The 18006-nt window shown below is 50.6% G+C and overlaps 1 protein-coding gene across 1 annotated transcript in view; it reads right to left on the reverse strand.

Annotated features, from left to right (window-relative positions):
* Positions 1–2922: 2922 nt before the first annotated feature.
* Positions 2923–18006, reverse strand: part of DENND2A (DENN domain containing 2A) — a 57449-nt gene continuing 42365 nt past the window's right edge. The window contains exons 14-20 of the mRNA XM_040061386.2: positions 16343–16491; positions 8593–8770; positions 7770–7811; positions 6345–6462; positions 4919–5158; positions 3997–4083; positions 2923–3634 (exon numbers count right to left, since the gene is read on the reverse strand). Of these exons, the coding sequence (XP_039917320.1) occupies positions 3603–3634; positions 3997–4083; positions 4919–5158; positions 6345–6462; positions 7770–7811; positions 8593–8770; positions 16343–16491 (846 nt within the window). The 3' untranslated portion in view covers positions 2923–3602. The remainder of the gene's footprint in view (positions 3635–3996; positions 4084–4918; positions 5159–6344; positions 6463–7769; positions 7812–8592; positions 8771–16342; positions 16492–18006) is intronic.

Here is an 18006-nt window from a genome sequence, read left to right on the forward strand (position 1 = left end):
TGGTGAGCTGCTTATCTCGCTGCTGCAGAGTGATGCTGCAGCTGTGACTGGGCTGGTCCTGGCTGCCACGGGCATTGCAGCCAGCCCTTTCCCTCTCTCTGCAGCACTCCTGCCACAGCATCCAGTCCCAGCCCTGCCAGAGGCCCTCTGACTGCGGGGGCTGCCTGGGGCTCTACACCTGCAAGCTGCCTGCTGGCACCTGCCACCTGAAATCTGTCTCCAGGCAGAGAGGTGAGTTCTAAGCCTCCTGGCAACTGGCACCAGGGATCCCCACATGCAGCGAAGGGCAAGCACACCCCCTTGGCTGCAACACTCTGAGCCCAAGTCTGACTGCCCCATGCAGGGCTGGGTTTGCCCTCTTTGACTGCCCAGGGCTGTCAGTCTGTCCTGCCAGCAGTAGCTACAGAATGAGCAACTGCACGGTGGATGGGACATTCCCAAAAGTTTCTGGGAGAGCTGGGATTTCACAGGTGTCCTGAGCTATGGCAGGACACCAACAGCCTGTGCTGGAAACCCAAGGAGGGGTACAGAGCTTGGGATTTCGCCAGTAGCTTGGGAGTCAGCAAGTGCAGTCCTGCACATCACAGGCCCCGTAGAGCCGCTCACATTGGTGTGTGAGAGCTGTTTAATTAGGCAGGAACTGTCAGGGAGCAGAGATCACAGCTTTTAATGCTTAACCAGCATCCTGATTCTCCAGTACCCTTTGGTAAATCCTTACTGCCCCCAGATTGGCCTCTTGCCTCAGCACGTTTTCCTACACCCACGTGCGCAGGGTCATGGAACAGAAACTCATCCAAGACTACTAAACACAGAGATCCAGCTCTGGTGCAGGAAACCCCTGGCATGTAGAGCTGGCAATGCTTGTGTACAGTACAGTCTGCGTGTGTGTAGAATACAGGGCATCCCCAGGGTATGTGCTCTGTTCATAGTTTTTTTTTGGTCACCTGCTGCTGGCTGCCTCCACAGGACACACAGACCCGTGGTCAGACCCAGCACATATGGTATTAAGGCTTTTCCTTACAGGTGGCTTCCTCCAAAGCATACAGAGCCCGTAGATGGCGAGTCAAGCTCATCTTGGAGCAGCACAGCTCAAACTAAAGCTGAAGAGGTCGTCCTGCAGCTGGAGATCAACACTTCCTGTTCAAGTTTCATTTAAAATCCTTAATGACACAGCTATAAATGTTTCTTTCACTGTACTTCTCATGCTGCTGCTTTTTAACACCCCCTTTGGATTTTGTACACTATGTAGGCTTGATTCCCACTTTCCTGAGAGCGGCCAATAAAGGCACTGAGTGGTCATGGAGCCCTGTGCTGGCAGAGCCCCCTTGGAGCTCCCCAGTGAGGCAACCAGGGCTATTTCACAACCCTTTTTATCTTGAGCCATTAGGATATTGTAATAGAAGCTGCCAGTGTCTCAGCATGCTCACACACCAATTCAAGCTGAGCTAAGTGTTGGGCAACCTGGGATCCCACCCTGCTCCTCGCCACAGCTCCTGCCAAGGAAGGCCAAGTCCCACGCCACTGAAAGCATCACTTAGGGAGAGGAATGTGGAGTCCTTAGGAGCAGGCTTGGCAGTGTGGGACCATGTAGGAGACTTGCTTCTGAAGGCTGGAGCCGAGCCACAGGTCAGCTTTATCTAACATCCCACAGAGCTTTCCTGGCCACCTTTACACTTGTGGGGGTGACCCCAGCTTTGCAAAGCTTCATAATGTTTACCTTAAAAACTCCTTCTAAAATGAGAACCGAAGCACACAGCACTCCGTTCACCTCGAGCCCCACTGCACTTCCCTTCAATGAGCCACCAGCACCTCCTGTGGCTGAAGTGGCACCAACTTTGCTCAGCGCACCCAAGGGGCAGCACCCCCAAGCTCCTCCTGATTCCCCCTGAGGGAGCCTGAGCCTGGGTGGGGACGGGGAGTAAATGCTGCTGGCTTCTCTGAGCCCCTCTATTGCTGCTTCCTCTGTCCCTGCACAGCAGCTGGGGGGCACAGAGCTGCAGGTGCTGCGTGCCTGCCTCCTGTGACACCACGGCTGTCCAGCACTTACTGTGCTCACCACAGAACCACAGAGAGGCTGAGGTGGGAAGGGACCTATGGGGGTCCCTGGGCCATGCCCATGCTCCAGCAGGGCCACCCAGAGCCATTTGCCCAACAAAATACAGCAGCACTGGACCCACCGCTCTGCTCTGGTGTATAGAATGGAGGTGAGGACCTCTGAACCCCAGTGCTGGCATCAGAAAGGTCCTCTCACCTGGCAAAGCCCACGGACCACAGGGATCGTCTTCAGGTCCTCTGGGAGTCCCGTGCAGGCCAGTAGAGCACAGCTGCAGCCATGGCACGCACGTGCAGCTTTCACCCTGCAACCCCACGGCAGCGGGGAAAGAGGCTCCCCTCCAAAGAGCAGTCTCAAGGATGCTCCAGGCGCTCTCGCCCTCTCAAGCAGTGCAAGTGTAACAGCTTTCACACCAGCTGGAGAAACGCCCTCACCCTGCCTCAGCCTCCACTCCACTTCCCTGACACCTCCTCACCGAAGGAGGTCACCACGGACAGAGGGAAGGTGAACAGGATGCCCTACCCCGTGCCCAGGCAGGAGCACAGAAGGCAGCAGCAGACACTCTGCCCTTGCCTGTTTCCTACCATGCTTCCCAGCAGCAACACCCCTGACAGGAGAGGAGAGCCCATCTGACCTTTGGGAAGCAGGTCTCCCAGGTGAGATCCTGCAGGAGAGCTCCACCTTGGGCTCCCCTGGCAAGCTGCCAGGTGAGGGATCGAGGCCACACTGCCTCTGAGACTCACAGGGAAGCCGAGGGCTTGGCCAAGTCATGGGTCCAGATCCTTGATGTCCTCTCTGGCTCATGCCTGGCGCTAGGTGGGATGGTGGGAAGACACATCACCCCTTTCCACAAAAACATGGATCCACACGCCTTTTACACAACTGGCTTTTAATTACACCGCGTGAGGAAAGGCCTCTCCTCGTGCCAACACTCCCTGCTACAACCACCCAGGGAGCTGGCTGGCCCATCAAGTCCTCAGTAGGTTTAGTGGTTCCCCCTCACCCTTTTCCCTTGCTTGGAAGCTCCTCCTGGTCAGTCCATATCACCCCTGCAGCCCTTAGTGTCCTTGCTTTGCAGAGATCTACTTTCATTCATCTCTGTTCTTCCCCTCCGTGCCTGAGCTTCGCCTGCTCAGTCCCATGGGAGTCCCGCTTCGGCCTCCTGCAGCACCAGGCAGAGAGGAGGCAGGGCAAGAGTCATCAGTTAATAACTGTTCTAACCTCAATATAAATAGAAAAAATACACCCAAATAAAGAATTGACTAGCTAAGAGATCCAATCCGCCGGGATGCCTGCAACGTGCTAGTGCAGAGTTCAGAGAGAGTGCTTGGTCCAGTGCTTGCTACTGTAGACATCCAGAAACCTGTCCCGGCAGCCCTGCAGCCATCCCATCTTCCTGCAGCGCCACAGGCCTGTGCAGAGCTTCCCAGGCATGCCCAGGGCTGCTGGCTCCTGGGAGCAGGCTGAATGGGAATGGTTGGTAAGTCTGATTTATTGCTGCTAAATGGTAAAGCCATTCTCTTCTGTGGAATGAGGATGTGCTTCGCTCTTACTTTTTGTGGAGGAATTTCATTTTGCTGCCTGAAGAGACAGAGAAAAGAAAATGGACTCCCTGAAGTGACAGGCAAAACAAGTGTCATTTCCCACCACCTCTGTCCTATGCAGTGTACTGGCCCTGCTGCTGTCCCTGGCTCCTTTTCCACAGCCAGCTGCTCTGCAAAGCTGGAAGCAGGGACCTGCAGAGCTCTGCCCATTCCCTGGGAGTAGTGCTGCAGGCTGGGACCATGCAAGCTCCCAGGCACACCCTCCAGAGCCCGTTTGTCCAGGGTACACCAGCCCCTCAGGCACATAGTCACTGGCCCTGTCACCCCTGGGCAGCTTCTGTGCTGCCCAGCCTGAAGCCCAGCCCTCCTGAGGAGCCAAGGGTTTTGCTGGTTCCTTACCTAGGCCTTTCAGGAACCTATTGACTCCACTCTGCTCCCCACTGGGAAGTGTTTCCAGGTACTCCTGAGCCCGTACCTCAAACAGACCTGCAGAAGGACAGAAACAAACAGCTTCTATTTTGTGTCTCTATAAATCCAAGTAAGAATGCCCACCTGAAAGTCTACTGCCTCAGCATACCCACAAATTATTGCACAGGAGAGAGAACAACTCACCCCACCTCCTCCATCAGCTGGGGCCAGATTTGGCACAGCGGCTTTGGTCTGCCCCCTCCCTCCCCACCACGAGGCTGACTGAGCTGCTGTACCTCACTCAGGGTACAGAATGTACCTGCCTTCATTCTGCTACGAACACAGCTAAGCCCAGGGAGTGACATCATCTGGGGAATCATCATGCAGAATTTACCTCTTACTCAGCCACCTATTCAAGCATCCCCTGCTTACTAATGCTCAGGAGGAAGCTGCTAAGCCAGCACTGAGTAGCAGCAGGGATAAGAAATTTCAGCTGCCAGTAGAGCCCTTGAGACTGTGGGATAACAGGAGTGAAACCACAGAAGCAGCTCTGGGAAGGAGATGAGCATCCAAGCTTTCTACTAGACAAAAGAACCATGACCAATCCAGCCCTTTTTTCCTCTAGACACGAGAAGAGGACATGAGGGACTGCAAGAATAAACATCAGCAGTGGGATCCAATGTGGAACGGAAGAGGCACACGTGTGGAGGATACTGCAAGGGTGAAAGATGCCAACCCCAGCAAGGAACCACCAGAATCCCTTCTGGTGTTCCTGTGCAGACACTGCAGCCTCCAGCCACGGAACTGGGGGTGCAGAGGGTGGCTGGGGAGCATCTCCCTGCCCTTGTAGGAGCAACAGCACTTTCCACCACAGCCCAGCCCAGCCCAGCCCAGCCCAGTCAGAGCCCCTCACCTCTGACCCCCTGCTTCCGCAGCTCCCGCTCCTGAATGAAGCCCCCAAACATCTGTGTCTCCATGAAGACCTCCAGGAAGCGTCGGAGGCTCTTGGAAGAGACGGATTTGCGGAAAGCCTCGCGCTGCAGCGTCCGCTCCTCGCGCTCCGTGGGGGTCAGGAAGAGGGAATAGTGGCCCACAATCTCCACAAAGAAACGGACAAAGGCCTCGGACACCACCTCATTCAAAGGGCTGGTTTCTACGGGAAAAATAAAGGGGCAGTGGTGAGGACAGTGCTGTAAGAATCTGCTAGGAAAATCTCTGGGGAAAAATTCCCTGCTTTTTTTCAGATCCAGCCTAAGAAGAAAAAGCTGCTCAAGGGAGACAGTATTCTAGGAAGTACTTGTCATGGAAGTAAACCAAATTGCTACTACTTTGAAAGATACCAAGCTTTGTTTTGGTGCTCACTTCTCTCTGGTGTGATGGGGGAGAGAATCAGAAGATTAAAAGTGAGAAAACTTATGGGCTAAGGTAAAGAGAGTTTAATGGATTAATTTAAAACTGTTCATGCAAGCAAAGCAAAATAATTGATTTATTCTGCAGTTCCCATGGGCAGGCAGGTGTTCAGCCCACCCCAGGAAAGCAGGGCTCCAGTACACGTGCTTTGGGACGACAAAATACCCCACTTCCAAATGTCCTCTTACTTCCTCCTCCTTCCTGCAGCTTTATATGCCAAGCACGACTCCATGAACATCACTTCATGTGGAACATCCCTTTGGTCATTTGGGGTCAGCTGTCCCGGTTGTGTCCCCTCCCCACTCCTTGTGGGCCCTCAGCCACTCACTGGTGGGCTGGGAGGAGAGGCAGAAAGATGTTGGCTCAGTGTGAGCTCTGCTCAGCCACAGCTAAAACGTCCCTGTATTATCAACATCATTTCCAGCACAAATCCAAAATACAGCCCCATACCAGCTATGGAGGAAATCAACCCTGTCCTAGCCAAAATCAGCACATTCTCCAGGCTGCTCTGCACCAAGGAGATGCCCACACTGTCCCCCAAGAGAGCTGTCCCAGCCCAGTCACCCACGGGCCACATGGCCATCACCGAGTCTGCAGCTCTGCAGGTGACAGTCCCCTGGAGGAGCCTGCATCACTCGTGGCCAGCAGCAGAGAGAAGCCTCTGAAACCCCTCTGCAAAGGAGTACAGGTGTGTGCTGGAATTGTAAGGGAAGGATGGGCAGCTGGGAAGAGATAAGAAACGTTGCTCTTCACACAGAGAACTGCCCCCTGTGTGCTGGAATGTTTCATATAGCTTAACCAAAACCCTGATCTACCTCCAGTACCTGCGGTGTTAAATTCAGTACAAGCCTAGCTCTCCTCTAAGAAGTGACAGACAAAAAAGGGGCAGGAGAAGACACGGCTTTAAGCTGAAAGGCACTGTGCTTTACCCTGCTTGCCATTGACAGGGCCCTCGTCCTTGTCGCTTGCCAGCTCATTCCTCTGCTCCAAAATGTGTTCTAGGGCGGCCTGCAGCTTGCGGGGCAGGATGGAGTCCTCATCTTCCATCTGTAAGACAGAGTCACCTCCTGAGGGACTGGGGCTGGGACAGAAACATCTCCTACCCCATCCCCAGCACAGCAACGAGAACACTAGAAATGAACCGTGAGGAGGGGGAGAAGGCATAATATGTTTGGCATGTTCCCAGCACCACCCAGTGCAGTACTATCAAAAAGCACCAGAGGAAGGAGAAAGGGGGTGTCTTTTCCTAAATATTCCCCTACTCTGGAGGAATCTTACATGTCTGACCCGAGAGGCTACAGGGCAGGGCTCCCCCGTGCCCATGGGCACCGTCCCTCCCACAAAGAGAAGGTGTGTGAACAATGCTGGCCCGTGGCCAGGCGAGCAGAGCCCCTGCTCAGGCACCAATCCTCTTGCGCAGGCATAAGGAATTCCCAGGGAGCAACGGAGCCAAGGAGCTGCCAGCGACGGCGCAGAGCTCCTACCGGCCGGCCGATTCAGCTCAAGCCTCCAGAAGAGAGGTGCAAGGTAAAGCATAACCCCAGAGCTAAGGCAGCTGGCGGGCGAGGACTGTGGGAGGGCTTGGCCTTGGCCCACAGGCTGCTCCCTGCAGCAGGAGGAGCACTCAGCCCATCTTAGTCACGGGGCCGAGGCACGGCAGAGAGCGACGCTGCCAGCGCTGCTCAGCCATCTGCCAAAGAGCTCTGGGAAAAAAAAGAGCTTCCTGGGCCAGGAGTATGTTTGCTCATTTATCCTCTTCCCTTTCCTCCTCCCCTTCCCACCCCTCCTCTCCACAACAAAGGGAAGTGAAAATCAGCAGGCAATCTTGCCTGCAGAGCAGCACACAGGCTCCCGTGCACCACCTTCCTGCTTCTGGCACACCTAGTGCAAGGAACCACCAGCTCCCCAGGCAGTAAGGGTATCAAAAAATCATCAAGGCTCCCTTCCCGCTCAGGGCAGAGTATGTGATGGGAGATGGACTGACAGACACAGGCTGGAAGAACCCACACTGCTCCCCAGCAGACAGTGCTGAGCCTCTGCCTTCCAGCTCTGTCCACTGCCTTACAGGATGACACTTAAGGACCCACAGTGCTCGAGTGCCACCATTTTTCCTCTAGAAAAAGAAAAAAAAGAGAAAGAGGTAATTCCCAATGATTTAGTCCTCAACAGCTGTGTTTTGGGATGCTGATGTTACATATATACACAGCAACCCCTAACACGGCCAACCACAAGCCCTGCCTCGGTTTTTGACTGGGGAGAAAGTGATCCATCCAGCCAGCCAGGTCAGCAAGCACAGAGGGAGGTAAGTCATGGAGGAAAAAGAGGAGAAAAGGATACGAACTAGCTCTGCTCACCTGTCTCAGGAACCGATTATTTACAAGGTCAACAACGAGGACCTAAGAATGAAAGAGCAAGAATTAAAAGGGGAATTAATTATTTCCATCATCAGAGTTTATCTTAATCTATAACTACTCTGGAGGAAAACACTTCAGCCCTGTCCCTGCTCCTCCTACCCACCACTGCAGCTGAAGAAGGCACCCAGCACGACCCAGGAGCAGAGCCCTTGCTGTGGCTTTCTGGGGACGTCACTGCAAACCAGAGCACAGCTTGGGCAGCAGGAGGCTGTGCTCCAGGCCCGGCTCACTGCTGCTCACCGCACAGCGGGGTCAGAGCTTCACCCCTTCTCCCTGTGTGCTGTGCCGCCGTCTCCCGGGAGGCAGGGAGGGAAATCCCCCCCTGACCACCTTCAGCCTTGCTGTGCTCACCCTTGTGCACCAGGAATCCAATTCTTGATTATTTATTGCTCTCGTGAGTCACCTGTGTTAAGCCAAGGGGCAGCTATCCTGGCCAGGCTGTAGCAATCACACCTAGGACTGGCAGGATTTGCATGCAGCCCCTAAACAGCACTATGCAGAAACCAGTACAAACTTTAATAAAACCATTTCCTACCCACAGCAGCCCCTCAGTGGGAGATTCCAGCCCCCTGCCTTCCCAAGGCGTGGCCAAGGCAGAGCACAGACCTCTGTCTGCCTGGGGGAACATCCACCTCCGCCCTTACCCCACACTCGGGGCAGCCAGAGGAGGGGAGCTCTGCTCCCTGGAGCTGCCAGCTGACAGAAAACAGCTCAGCCCACTGGAACAACCTCGAGTAGGGCAGGGCATGGATGCAGGACTCACCTCCTCCACGGGCAGCTCCTTGAGGCGGGGCAGGGAGCTGGAGAGCAGGCCGATGAGGAAGGGGGTGGGCGAGCACACGATGTCGATCATGGAAGGTGGCAGCACGGGGATGTAGGTGTGCTGCCAGGTGAAGGGGTACAGTAGGGCCACCGTGGCATGGCAACACTTGGAGAGAGTGCTGGAAGACAAAACACAAGCAAGGACCACAGCTGGTCAGTCAGGGAATGAGGGGTGCTTCCTAGAAATCAACTGTTCCCTGATTGAGCTCTCTAATTACAAGGGGCTTTCCCACATTCCTGACCCCATTTTTCAGCTTCAGAAGCAATGACTTCTGAAAGATAACCCCAGCCCTTACTCTTATGACAGGAGATAGGTTCCACTGAATCAGAGATCTGCTCCTCCAGTGTCCTGATGGAAAATATCAGACAAACATGGCATCTTCTATGCCACTGCCTTTCCTTAGAGAAATGAGTTCATTCTCCCACAGCTCTCTGGCAGGGGTCAGGCAGGATATCCAGTTAGCCAGAGCTTGCCACAGGGCACCAGTTATTCATCTCTTCTGGGTCTGGATATGTGTCAAGAGGAGGGGAGGCTAGCAGCTCTAAATCCTGCATATATAACACCATTTTGTTCTACCAGCATCCAGTAAAGGAGAGGAGGGAGAGGAGGGAGACTGGTGCAGAATGGAGGAGTCACGTGGATAGAGAAGGATGCCCAGCTGGCTCCCATTAGACTCCGTGGGAGAATTTACACTCACCAAGCTGGGTTTATTGCTGACTTGAGCTTGCTGTGAAAAGTGAAGCCTGCTTTCCCTCCCCTCCCCGCTCCCCACTCCAGGTAGGTTTGGTGCATGTGCATCCCTGTGCTCTATCACCAGGGCACGCTGAGCAGGGTGGTGGGGCTGGGGGGCAGCTGGCTGGCTTCCATCTCCTAAGTTCAGGTTAGCAGAACAAAACTGTAGTTGCTGGGACATCAGTGTGGCAGTACAAAGTAAGCAGGCAGCAAACATTGTTAATCACATGACACTTTTTGGATATAAGGAAATTCCAGGGGAGAGGCTGGAATCTGCTTAACCTGAAAATTTTATCTGGGACTGCGACAGGCTGGGAACTGGCACTTGGGGAAAGATGCCTGGGATGTGTGTTCTGAGAAAGTCTCTTCACAAAATGGGGACAGTTTCCTCTCCCTTCACTCCCAGAGGACTCTTTTTCAAGGGGATACTCTGTAAAAACAGAGGAAGACCCTTCAAAAGCTATGTTACAGACTGGTAGCTTTAAGCCTTTAAATGGGAAAAATCCTTCAGTTCCACATCCTTGTTTGGGAATGTGTGAGTGTATCCCCCTCCCTGCATTCACTCCTCCAGGCTGCCTCTCTGTTGCTCCAGCTGTGCCTGCCATCATCAGCAAGGTAGGTAACAAATCTGAGAGAAGCAAAATTAAAATAATGACAAAATATGGAGGTAGCAAGAAGCAGAGACATTAAAAAAAAAAAAAAAAGACCCACCCAGGAAAAATATGGGAACAATATCAAAGTGGATGATTTTTGTTGTATCTTTCATACAAGCCAACATTGAAAGGAACTGCAACAAAAGTGAATGTGTCATCTTAGAAGTGCACTCCAAGCTAATAAGATCCTTTAAAAACCATCTCCTTCAAAGCTCTGCTACTCATACATTTCAGGTCATGTTAGCAGATACAAAAGCAGGGGCTTCTCTTCCTCTCCATTACTGCAGAGCATATTTTCCACTCCTCTGTTTCTGACTGATAATAGACCTGGTAATAGTAGCAGCAGCATAGTGAAAGCTGAAAGAACTGCACCTTTCATCACTTGTGCACAGCAGTGGGGCATTACCACCACCCACTGTTACTCTTCTTTGAAAGGAGGATGAATGTGTAAGTGTTAGAAGTTTTACATTTGTCACCGATCCTCTATTTTGAAGGTGTATCCAGATTTTCTGCCTAAACGTGGGACCCGAATTTATAGACAGCATGTGAAAACCTATGGAAAACATCTCTGAGTCCAGGTAGCTCCACAGAGGAACAGTGAGCAGCTGAAGCAAGTGGTTATTTATGGCATGGTGAGATATTATGGCAAGCTGTCTCCTGCTATATTTATGGTGGCTTGTTCTTCCCTCAGCCCAGCTCTCGAGTCCCAGCGAGTACACATGGTACGTGAGAGATTGAGGGGGAGGAGAGATGGCTGAGCTCCAGCGAGTGGAAGTCAAAGCCAGAGCTGTGCTAAGTCTGAAATTGTGCACAGCAGGCAGTGGGAAGTAAAGATAACTTCCCCTTCCACCCCTCCATCTGTGCATGACTCACGGCCTCCAGGGTGAAACCCAGTGATCTCTGCTCCCAAACATTTCTCACTGTGGAAGAGCTTTCCAGGGAACAGCCCTGGTAGGGTTGAGGTCCGTGAGCCTCCTTTGTAGGCAGAGCAGTTCAGGGCTGGACACAGAGGAGGTGTCACTGAGGCATCTTTCTCACACGTCAGACTTGCTCTGCAGGCAGTCTCAGGGAGCTGCAGGTTGCCAGGAGAACCGTGGCCTTCTGCAGGGACTCAAGCCCAAGCTCTCTCTCTCTCTCGCATTTGGCACTGCAACAAGCACCGAGGGACCGCTGATTCACACCAGGCTGCTGAGCCTTGCCAAAGGATGCAGCTGGATGGGTCCCTTTAATGCCACCTGTGTGGCTGTGCTCTTCAGCCAGCAGGCACTGGTGTGCGCCCTGGGGAGCGTCACGTTCCACGCTCAGGCCACACAGGTTCGGTCCAGCTGCTCAAATGGGACACAGACACCACTTCTTAGGGCTTCTGCTTTCATGACTCGACTTTTAAAATGCTGCAGGTCTCGGGAGAACACTTTCAAGATGCTGAGCACCTTTTTGTGGGTTCATTCGGCCTTCTTCAGGGAACATGGTTGAGCTGCCTGCTGCTTGTAGTAGAGGCTGAGATGTCAATAGTACAGGGCCTAAAAAGTACTGAGGTACACAAGAACCCTCAGACCCCTCCCAGAAGGCTGATTTGGATAGGGACTGGCACAGAGATCTCTCTGGGCAAGCATTCCCTTGGTCAGAACCATGACACTGCAGCAACCCGTGACATCTGTTTGCCTGAACAACAGTCGTTCCCACCTCACAGCACCCTGTGCACAAACCCACCCACCTCACACAAACCCACCTCCCAGCACCCCGTGCACAAACCCACCTCCCAGCACCCTGTGCACAAACCTACATCACAGCACCCTGTGCACAAACCCACCTCCCAGCACCCTGTGCACAAACCTACATCACAGCACCCTGTGCACAAACCCACCCCACAGCACCCTGTGCACAAACCCACCCACCTCACACAAACCCACCTCACAGCACCCTGTGCACAAACCCACCTACCTTACAGCATCCTGTGCACAAACCCACCCACCCCACAGCACCCTGTGCACAAACCCACCTCACAGCACCCTGTGCACAAACCCACCCACCTTACAGCACCCTGTGCACAAACCCACCTCACAGCACCCTGTGCACAAACCCACCCCACAGCACCCTGTGCACAAACCCACCTCCCAGCACCCTGTGCACAAACCCACCTCCCAGCACCCTGTGCACAAACCCACCCCACAGCACCCTGTGCACAAACCCACCTTACAGCACCCTGTGCACAAACCCACCCCACAGCACCCTGTGCACAAACCCACCTCCCAGCACCCTGTGAAGCTGCTGCTCCTTGGCAGCCACCTTGAGCACAGGTGGCCAATACAGAAACTGAGCACAACAGCTGCAACTACATAGAAACCCTTCTTCCTCTCCTGGGAAAACCTGCTCCAAGACTAGCTTGACTTGCTCTAAAAGACACCTTGACAAGTTGCAACAGCTCCTGTGGAGGGACACTGGCTGCTCAGCCTGGTTGCTTTGCGCTCCAAAGGCATGCATATGTGATAAAAAGCCCCCAAAGCTAACTCCCTTTTTGGGTTTAGGATACTGCATGATTTCTGAAAAACACCATTGAATCAAACATCCAGCCGTAGTTTAATGCCAGGAGGTCCTGTGGTCCCTGCACTAAGCAAACTGCTCAAAATATGCCGGCATTTGGCAATTCAAGACTGCTTGAATACGTATATTTTTAAATTTTTTTTTTTTTAATAAGCTCTGCCACAGCAGGATTTATTTTACAAACACCTTCAGATTTCTGACACTGTGTCCCATCTGGATTTACTTATGATGGATTACAGTTCTGGTTTACAACATTTAGCAGGCACAGGAGCTTCCAGGCATTGTCCCATGACTTCAGACAGCACTGCTGCAAATCCCAGCAGGAGGATGCCAAGTTCCACCAGCTCTCTGGGGACCCTCACTGACTCCCACCAATGTGGCAGGTTCGTGCAGGTGCAGGAATGAGGATTAAGATGATCTGAAAAGACAACCCTATTATCTGACATCCAACCTTCATCCCTGGGTTTCTTCTTCTCCCTAATCACAGGGGGAAGAGGGAGAAAGCTGCGAGGCTGATATTGGCCGTCCCAGATTTGGTTTTGTAGCACATGGTAAAGGGCTCTTCCTGATGATTAATTACCTTTTGCTGGGGATGACCACATTTAAAGTGTCGACTCTAATTCTTTCAGATCTGCCTTTGATAACAATGACCACTTTGTGTTGTTGATACAGCTGTGGTTTCTGGCAGAGGCAGAGGCAATTGCTTGAGTTGGTCAGATCCACAACAAGCTTTTGAGCTTTTGGAAAAAGGAGGCCTTGATTTTAAGCCCGTGCAAGCTTTTCTTTTTAAAAAGCCTTCTGAATCACAAAGATCTCATGCTCAGGCCACGAAAAACTGCCCAGCTCGAGGTGCCTCGTGACATCAGGTGGTTTTAGCTGAAAGATGCCTTCTAAAAGGTTGGTTGGAGCTGTATGCCAGGCAACATCCCTTTGAAACAAAAGCAGATCTCATCTTGCTGTGTCTAACCCGTGCAACGGTCTCCACCGCCCCAGGACTAAAGTTAACAGTGCAGGAATGAACAAAAGCTGGGGGAAGACTACACAGACCAACACAGTTTTAACAAAGTCATTTTCCTGGGTTACAAGGCAATGTGTACTCCAGTATCCACAGTGACAGAGAAAAAAACCCACCCAAAAACTAATAAACCAAATTCTTTCCTTTTCCGCTGCCAAGCTGTGGACTGACAGGTATTTAAACACTCACTGCTCATTCTAAAGATGGAAAGGACAGAGTATTTCACTTGTTGTACGCTTGTTAGATGCATTTTTTGGCTCAGCTTGAAAACATTTCACAGTTCATGCAGTATTTGGCAGGAGACCTTTCAGCCTTCTTTTCCCACAGGCTGGTTTTATAGCAATTAAAGGACGTAAATAAATTGTACAAATAATTTCTCTGTCACTCACACCCAGACACACCTTTTCAAACTTGGATAGTTATTGATAGTGCCCACATGAAAAACCACAAAGATGAACGATAAACGTCGTTTATTGTGCATCTTTCACTGTGTCACCTGCACTCTTCCCATTAATCCATCTCAGATGGATTATTTCTAGCATTCCTAACCTCTGAGCAGTTTCCAACAGCTGCTTTTATAGGTTTTTTTCCTTCTCTTCACCTATTTCCAAAAAGTGTTTCTTTTCTTTCCTCTCAAAATGGCATTTTCACTCCTAGAGTGAATACTAATTAATACTCATTGAGTTAATTGTGTTTCTGTCCCAGGAGAAATATAATTTGGACAGAAGATCCTATATCTACAATAGCATCAGTTTCCAAAACATGGAAGGTCCACCTCTGAGCAGAAGAGACTGTTCACCTTAGGAAAGGCTCATGAAGCCAGTCCATTCAAGTCACTGAACTGGATTAAAATACAGAAGCTACTTAACTTTGAGGGCCAAATTCTTTGTTTTCTGCATTTCACACCATTACAATCCTTTGGGATAATTTCCAAGCTTTTGCTCCACAAAAATGAGCCAGAGAAACTTCATATTTTGTAAGAGGAAAAGAAAAAGACTCTCTCGAAAATGCTCAGAGCAAGGGCTTCTCAGAAACATCAAATATTAAAAGTCTCATAGAGAGCTGGCAAATCTGTGGTAAATATTTGAATCTGAGCCCTGTGGTCTAAGAGACCCTGGACCTTTTAAACACGACAATTCCTTTTTCACAGGAAAAAAAAAAAAAAAAAAAAAGGCAGCTCTTTATGAGATATTTAGAGATTCTAGAAACTATGATTCTATAGCTCTCTCCCACTCTTTACAGGCCTGTACAGCTGGATTCATTCCTAAGGACCCTAAGGATAAAAGACACAGGAGGGGTGGGAAAAAAACACCAAAACCCATCAAGGTGCTTTCAATTAGAGATATCACCCTCCATGCTCAGAATACACGGTGTTGTGCTGTCAGGTAAAGAGGTGATAGGAAAAGATTTGTCAAATAAATGTTCATTCGAAAGTGATGTCTCAATCCTCCCCCCAAAAAAGCTCCCTGCCATTTCCTGATACCCCCCCAGCTCTCATGTAGAGATTACAATGTCAATCTGTGTCCTTAAAATTTTTTTCTCAGAATGTAAAATTTATCCTACAGGGGAAGAGAAAAATATTTGCGAGCCTGTGATCATAGATGATGTCATATATCATATACGTTAAACAGAGATCTAGTGTTTGGATGAATTCTCTCGCTTTCAATACAAATCTAAATGCTCTGCACGAAATGTGTGGTTTAAGCATCCAGAATACCAATCCTCTACACATATAATGTATCAGTGATTATAAAGAGGCAAATTCTCCCCTTTTTGAACCAAGACAGCTGCCAAAACCCGCAAGCAGGGAGTGCTACAGCTTCCCTCTCCCCAGCCTTTCTATTCCTGTGAGGAGACTGCCTGAGCTCTGCCCACAGAGAGCCCTGGGTCCACGTAGAATGAATTTTCCCCCTTCATTTTCCTCTGGAAGGGGCCTCTCCATTCTTTGCCCCAGTGCTCGGTCCCAGAGCTGCAGGCTGCTGCCTGGAAGTTGTGAAAACAGACAGCTTAGGGGCATTGTACACTCCTGAAACCTGAGCGCGCTCCTAAGTGTCATTACTCATCCAGGCAGCTTTTCTTTCCCCAGCCTTGGCGAACTTTCCTCCCTGAATCCTCAAGTGCTTCAAGGGCTGGAGAGCTGCCAGCCACCAACTGCACAAGATCTTAAAGAAACCCGGACCCGTTTTCATAATTCAGGAGAGCAAACAAATGCATTTTTAAAAGAGCAAATTGAGCAGATTCGAAACGGAAGGGAGAAGTCCTCTTGTCTCATTTCCCCTTGCCGCACCCTTTACTTTCATCCCCATTAGAAAAGAGAAGTCTTTAGAAACCAATGTGAAAATACAAGCTGAAAAATTAGGAAGATTTTGTGGTATCAGGGAAAAACTCAGAAAGGACAGTGATCTCTGCACAAGGCTTGATCCCTGGAAACCCAAGCACAGCACAGCAGGGAACACCGCAGCATCATGGAGAAAAAGGAGGGGTTTTGCTTCCTTAGCACCAGGGATCCGCTCTGAAATTGTCTGGAGGAAGTGAAACTTGGTTCTCCTCGGGGACAAGAAGCAGCGCTTTTTGCAAGCCGCAAAATGAAATCACGGTTCGCGGCCTCAGTTCCCCATTCCTGGGAAGAACAGCTCTATTCACGTCCTTACGAGGTTAGAAAAGGGCAGAGAAGAAAACGAACAACGCAGAGAGTCCTGTCACTGCGGCCTTCCCAGGCTCCCTTCCTTAGAGAAATGCAAGAGGGTACCTGAGCTTGTCTGCGATGAAGATCACCCTCCTTTCCAGCAGCAGGGAGGCAAAGACCCTGCTCAGGTGCCGCACGCTGAGGGAGGTGAACAGGGACTCGAAGTCAACGTGCTCCAGCCGGGAGTCAAGGGGCCGCCGCAGCTCGATGACCTGTCGGGGACAGAAAGAGCACAGGTGAGCTCCTGCTGCCCACCCAGAGTGTGCCAAGCAAGGACACAGCAGGTGTTTTCACGGCCAGCAGCCCTCGCCGACTGCTGGTGAGCCCTCAGACAGTCTTTCCAAAGGCCTCCCGTAAATCCTGCTTCCAGATGAAGACGATCCGGAGTCCGGCGCGAGAGGCACGGCATGAGATCAACCGCAAGTTCTTCCCGCTGGACTGAGGACAGGGAGCTCTTCATAAGGAGGAGAACTAGTTTGTGTCCAGCTAGGAGTGGTTTTCAGGCTATCTGGTATTCAAGCAGAAGAATGCCATGGAGCTTTTCAAATCTGCACTCTTGACTTTTACAGTTACGATTTTTTTTTTTTTTTTTTTTTTTACTGCAAGAATCTGGATGCCTAACCTCCTGACCATAAATTTTTTATATCAGTTCCAGACAAGAGCAGCCTGTGGGTATTTTTCTTTGTTCATATCTACTTAAATAATGCCTGTCATAGCACCTTAGCACTTCATACTCCTTATCTCAGACAGATGCTTATCTAAATTGTTTTTGAAAGCCTCCAACACCACACATTTCATAAGTCCCACAAGAAAATTAGTCTAGTTCTGAACCAACCTCACCAACACCAAGCCTGCAGCTGAAACATGTCAGTGGCAAATTACTTCAATTACTCGCTGTCCTACTCTCAGTATACACTCAGAACGACTGGTCACATTCCTCTCTGTAGGAAGCTTCTTGTGTATTGAAAGGTTATCACGTGTCTTCCTTTGTCTTTTGTTTTCTGTATTAAGTAAATAATTTTCTCAAGTTTTGCCTGTATTTTCTAGACCACTTAGTAAGCAGAATAACCCTACTGGGGCTTTCTCCTAGTGGTTGCATGTTTTGGAAAACGATACTATAAATAAAATGCCAGCAGTCCTGGGAAGCAGAAAAAAATGCTTTCCTTTATTATTTATCCCTTTACTTGCTTTCACAATGAAGGATTTTGCCTAAATAATACCACACTGTTACTTTCGCTCCCTTTATGGCCCGCTGTACCACCAGATCCTTCTCTGAAGGACCGTTGCTCACTCAGTTATTTTCACGTTGTATTAGACTACTCCTTTCCTCCTCCCAGCATGTTGCTCTTGTCCATATTGATTTTCACACCAAATCTTCAAGTCACAGAATCACAGAATCATTCAGACTGGAAAAGATCTCTAAGATCATTGAGTCCAGCTGATCACCCCCATGACAACTAGACCACAGTGCCACATCCAGTCATTTCTTGAACACTTGAACGTGCTTCTTGAATTTAGGGGAGTGGGGCATTTTGGCTTTTAATCCCTTACTCTCCAAAGTGCCTGCCCCCATCCCAGTGCTGTACTGTGTAAATGTGGAGTTTATGCCATCAATCAGATAATTAATGAACAGAATCCCAGACACAAACCAGCCACAACATTCTCATAGCACACCACTGGGGCTTTGCTCCTCCAGCACATATTTTTAACCAGCTTTGCATGTTCTC

The sequence above is a fragment of the Hirundo rustica genome, chromosome 4, assembly GCF_015227805.2.
Source record: "Hirundo rustica isolate bHirRus1 chromosome 4, bHirRus1.pri.v3, whole genome shotgun sequence".
Lineage (NCBI taxonomy): Eukaryota > Metazoa > Chordata > Aves > Passeriformes > Hirundinidae > Hirundo > Hirundo rustica.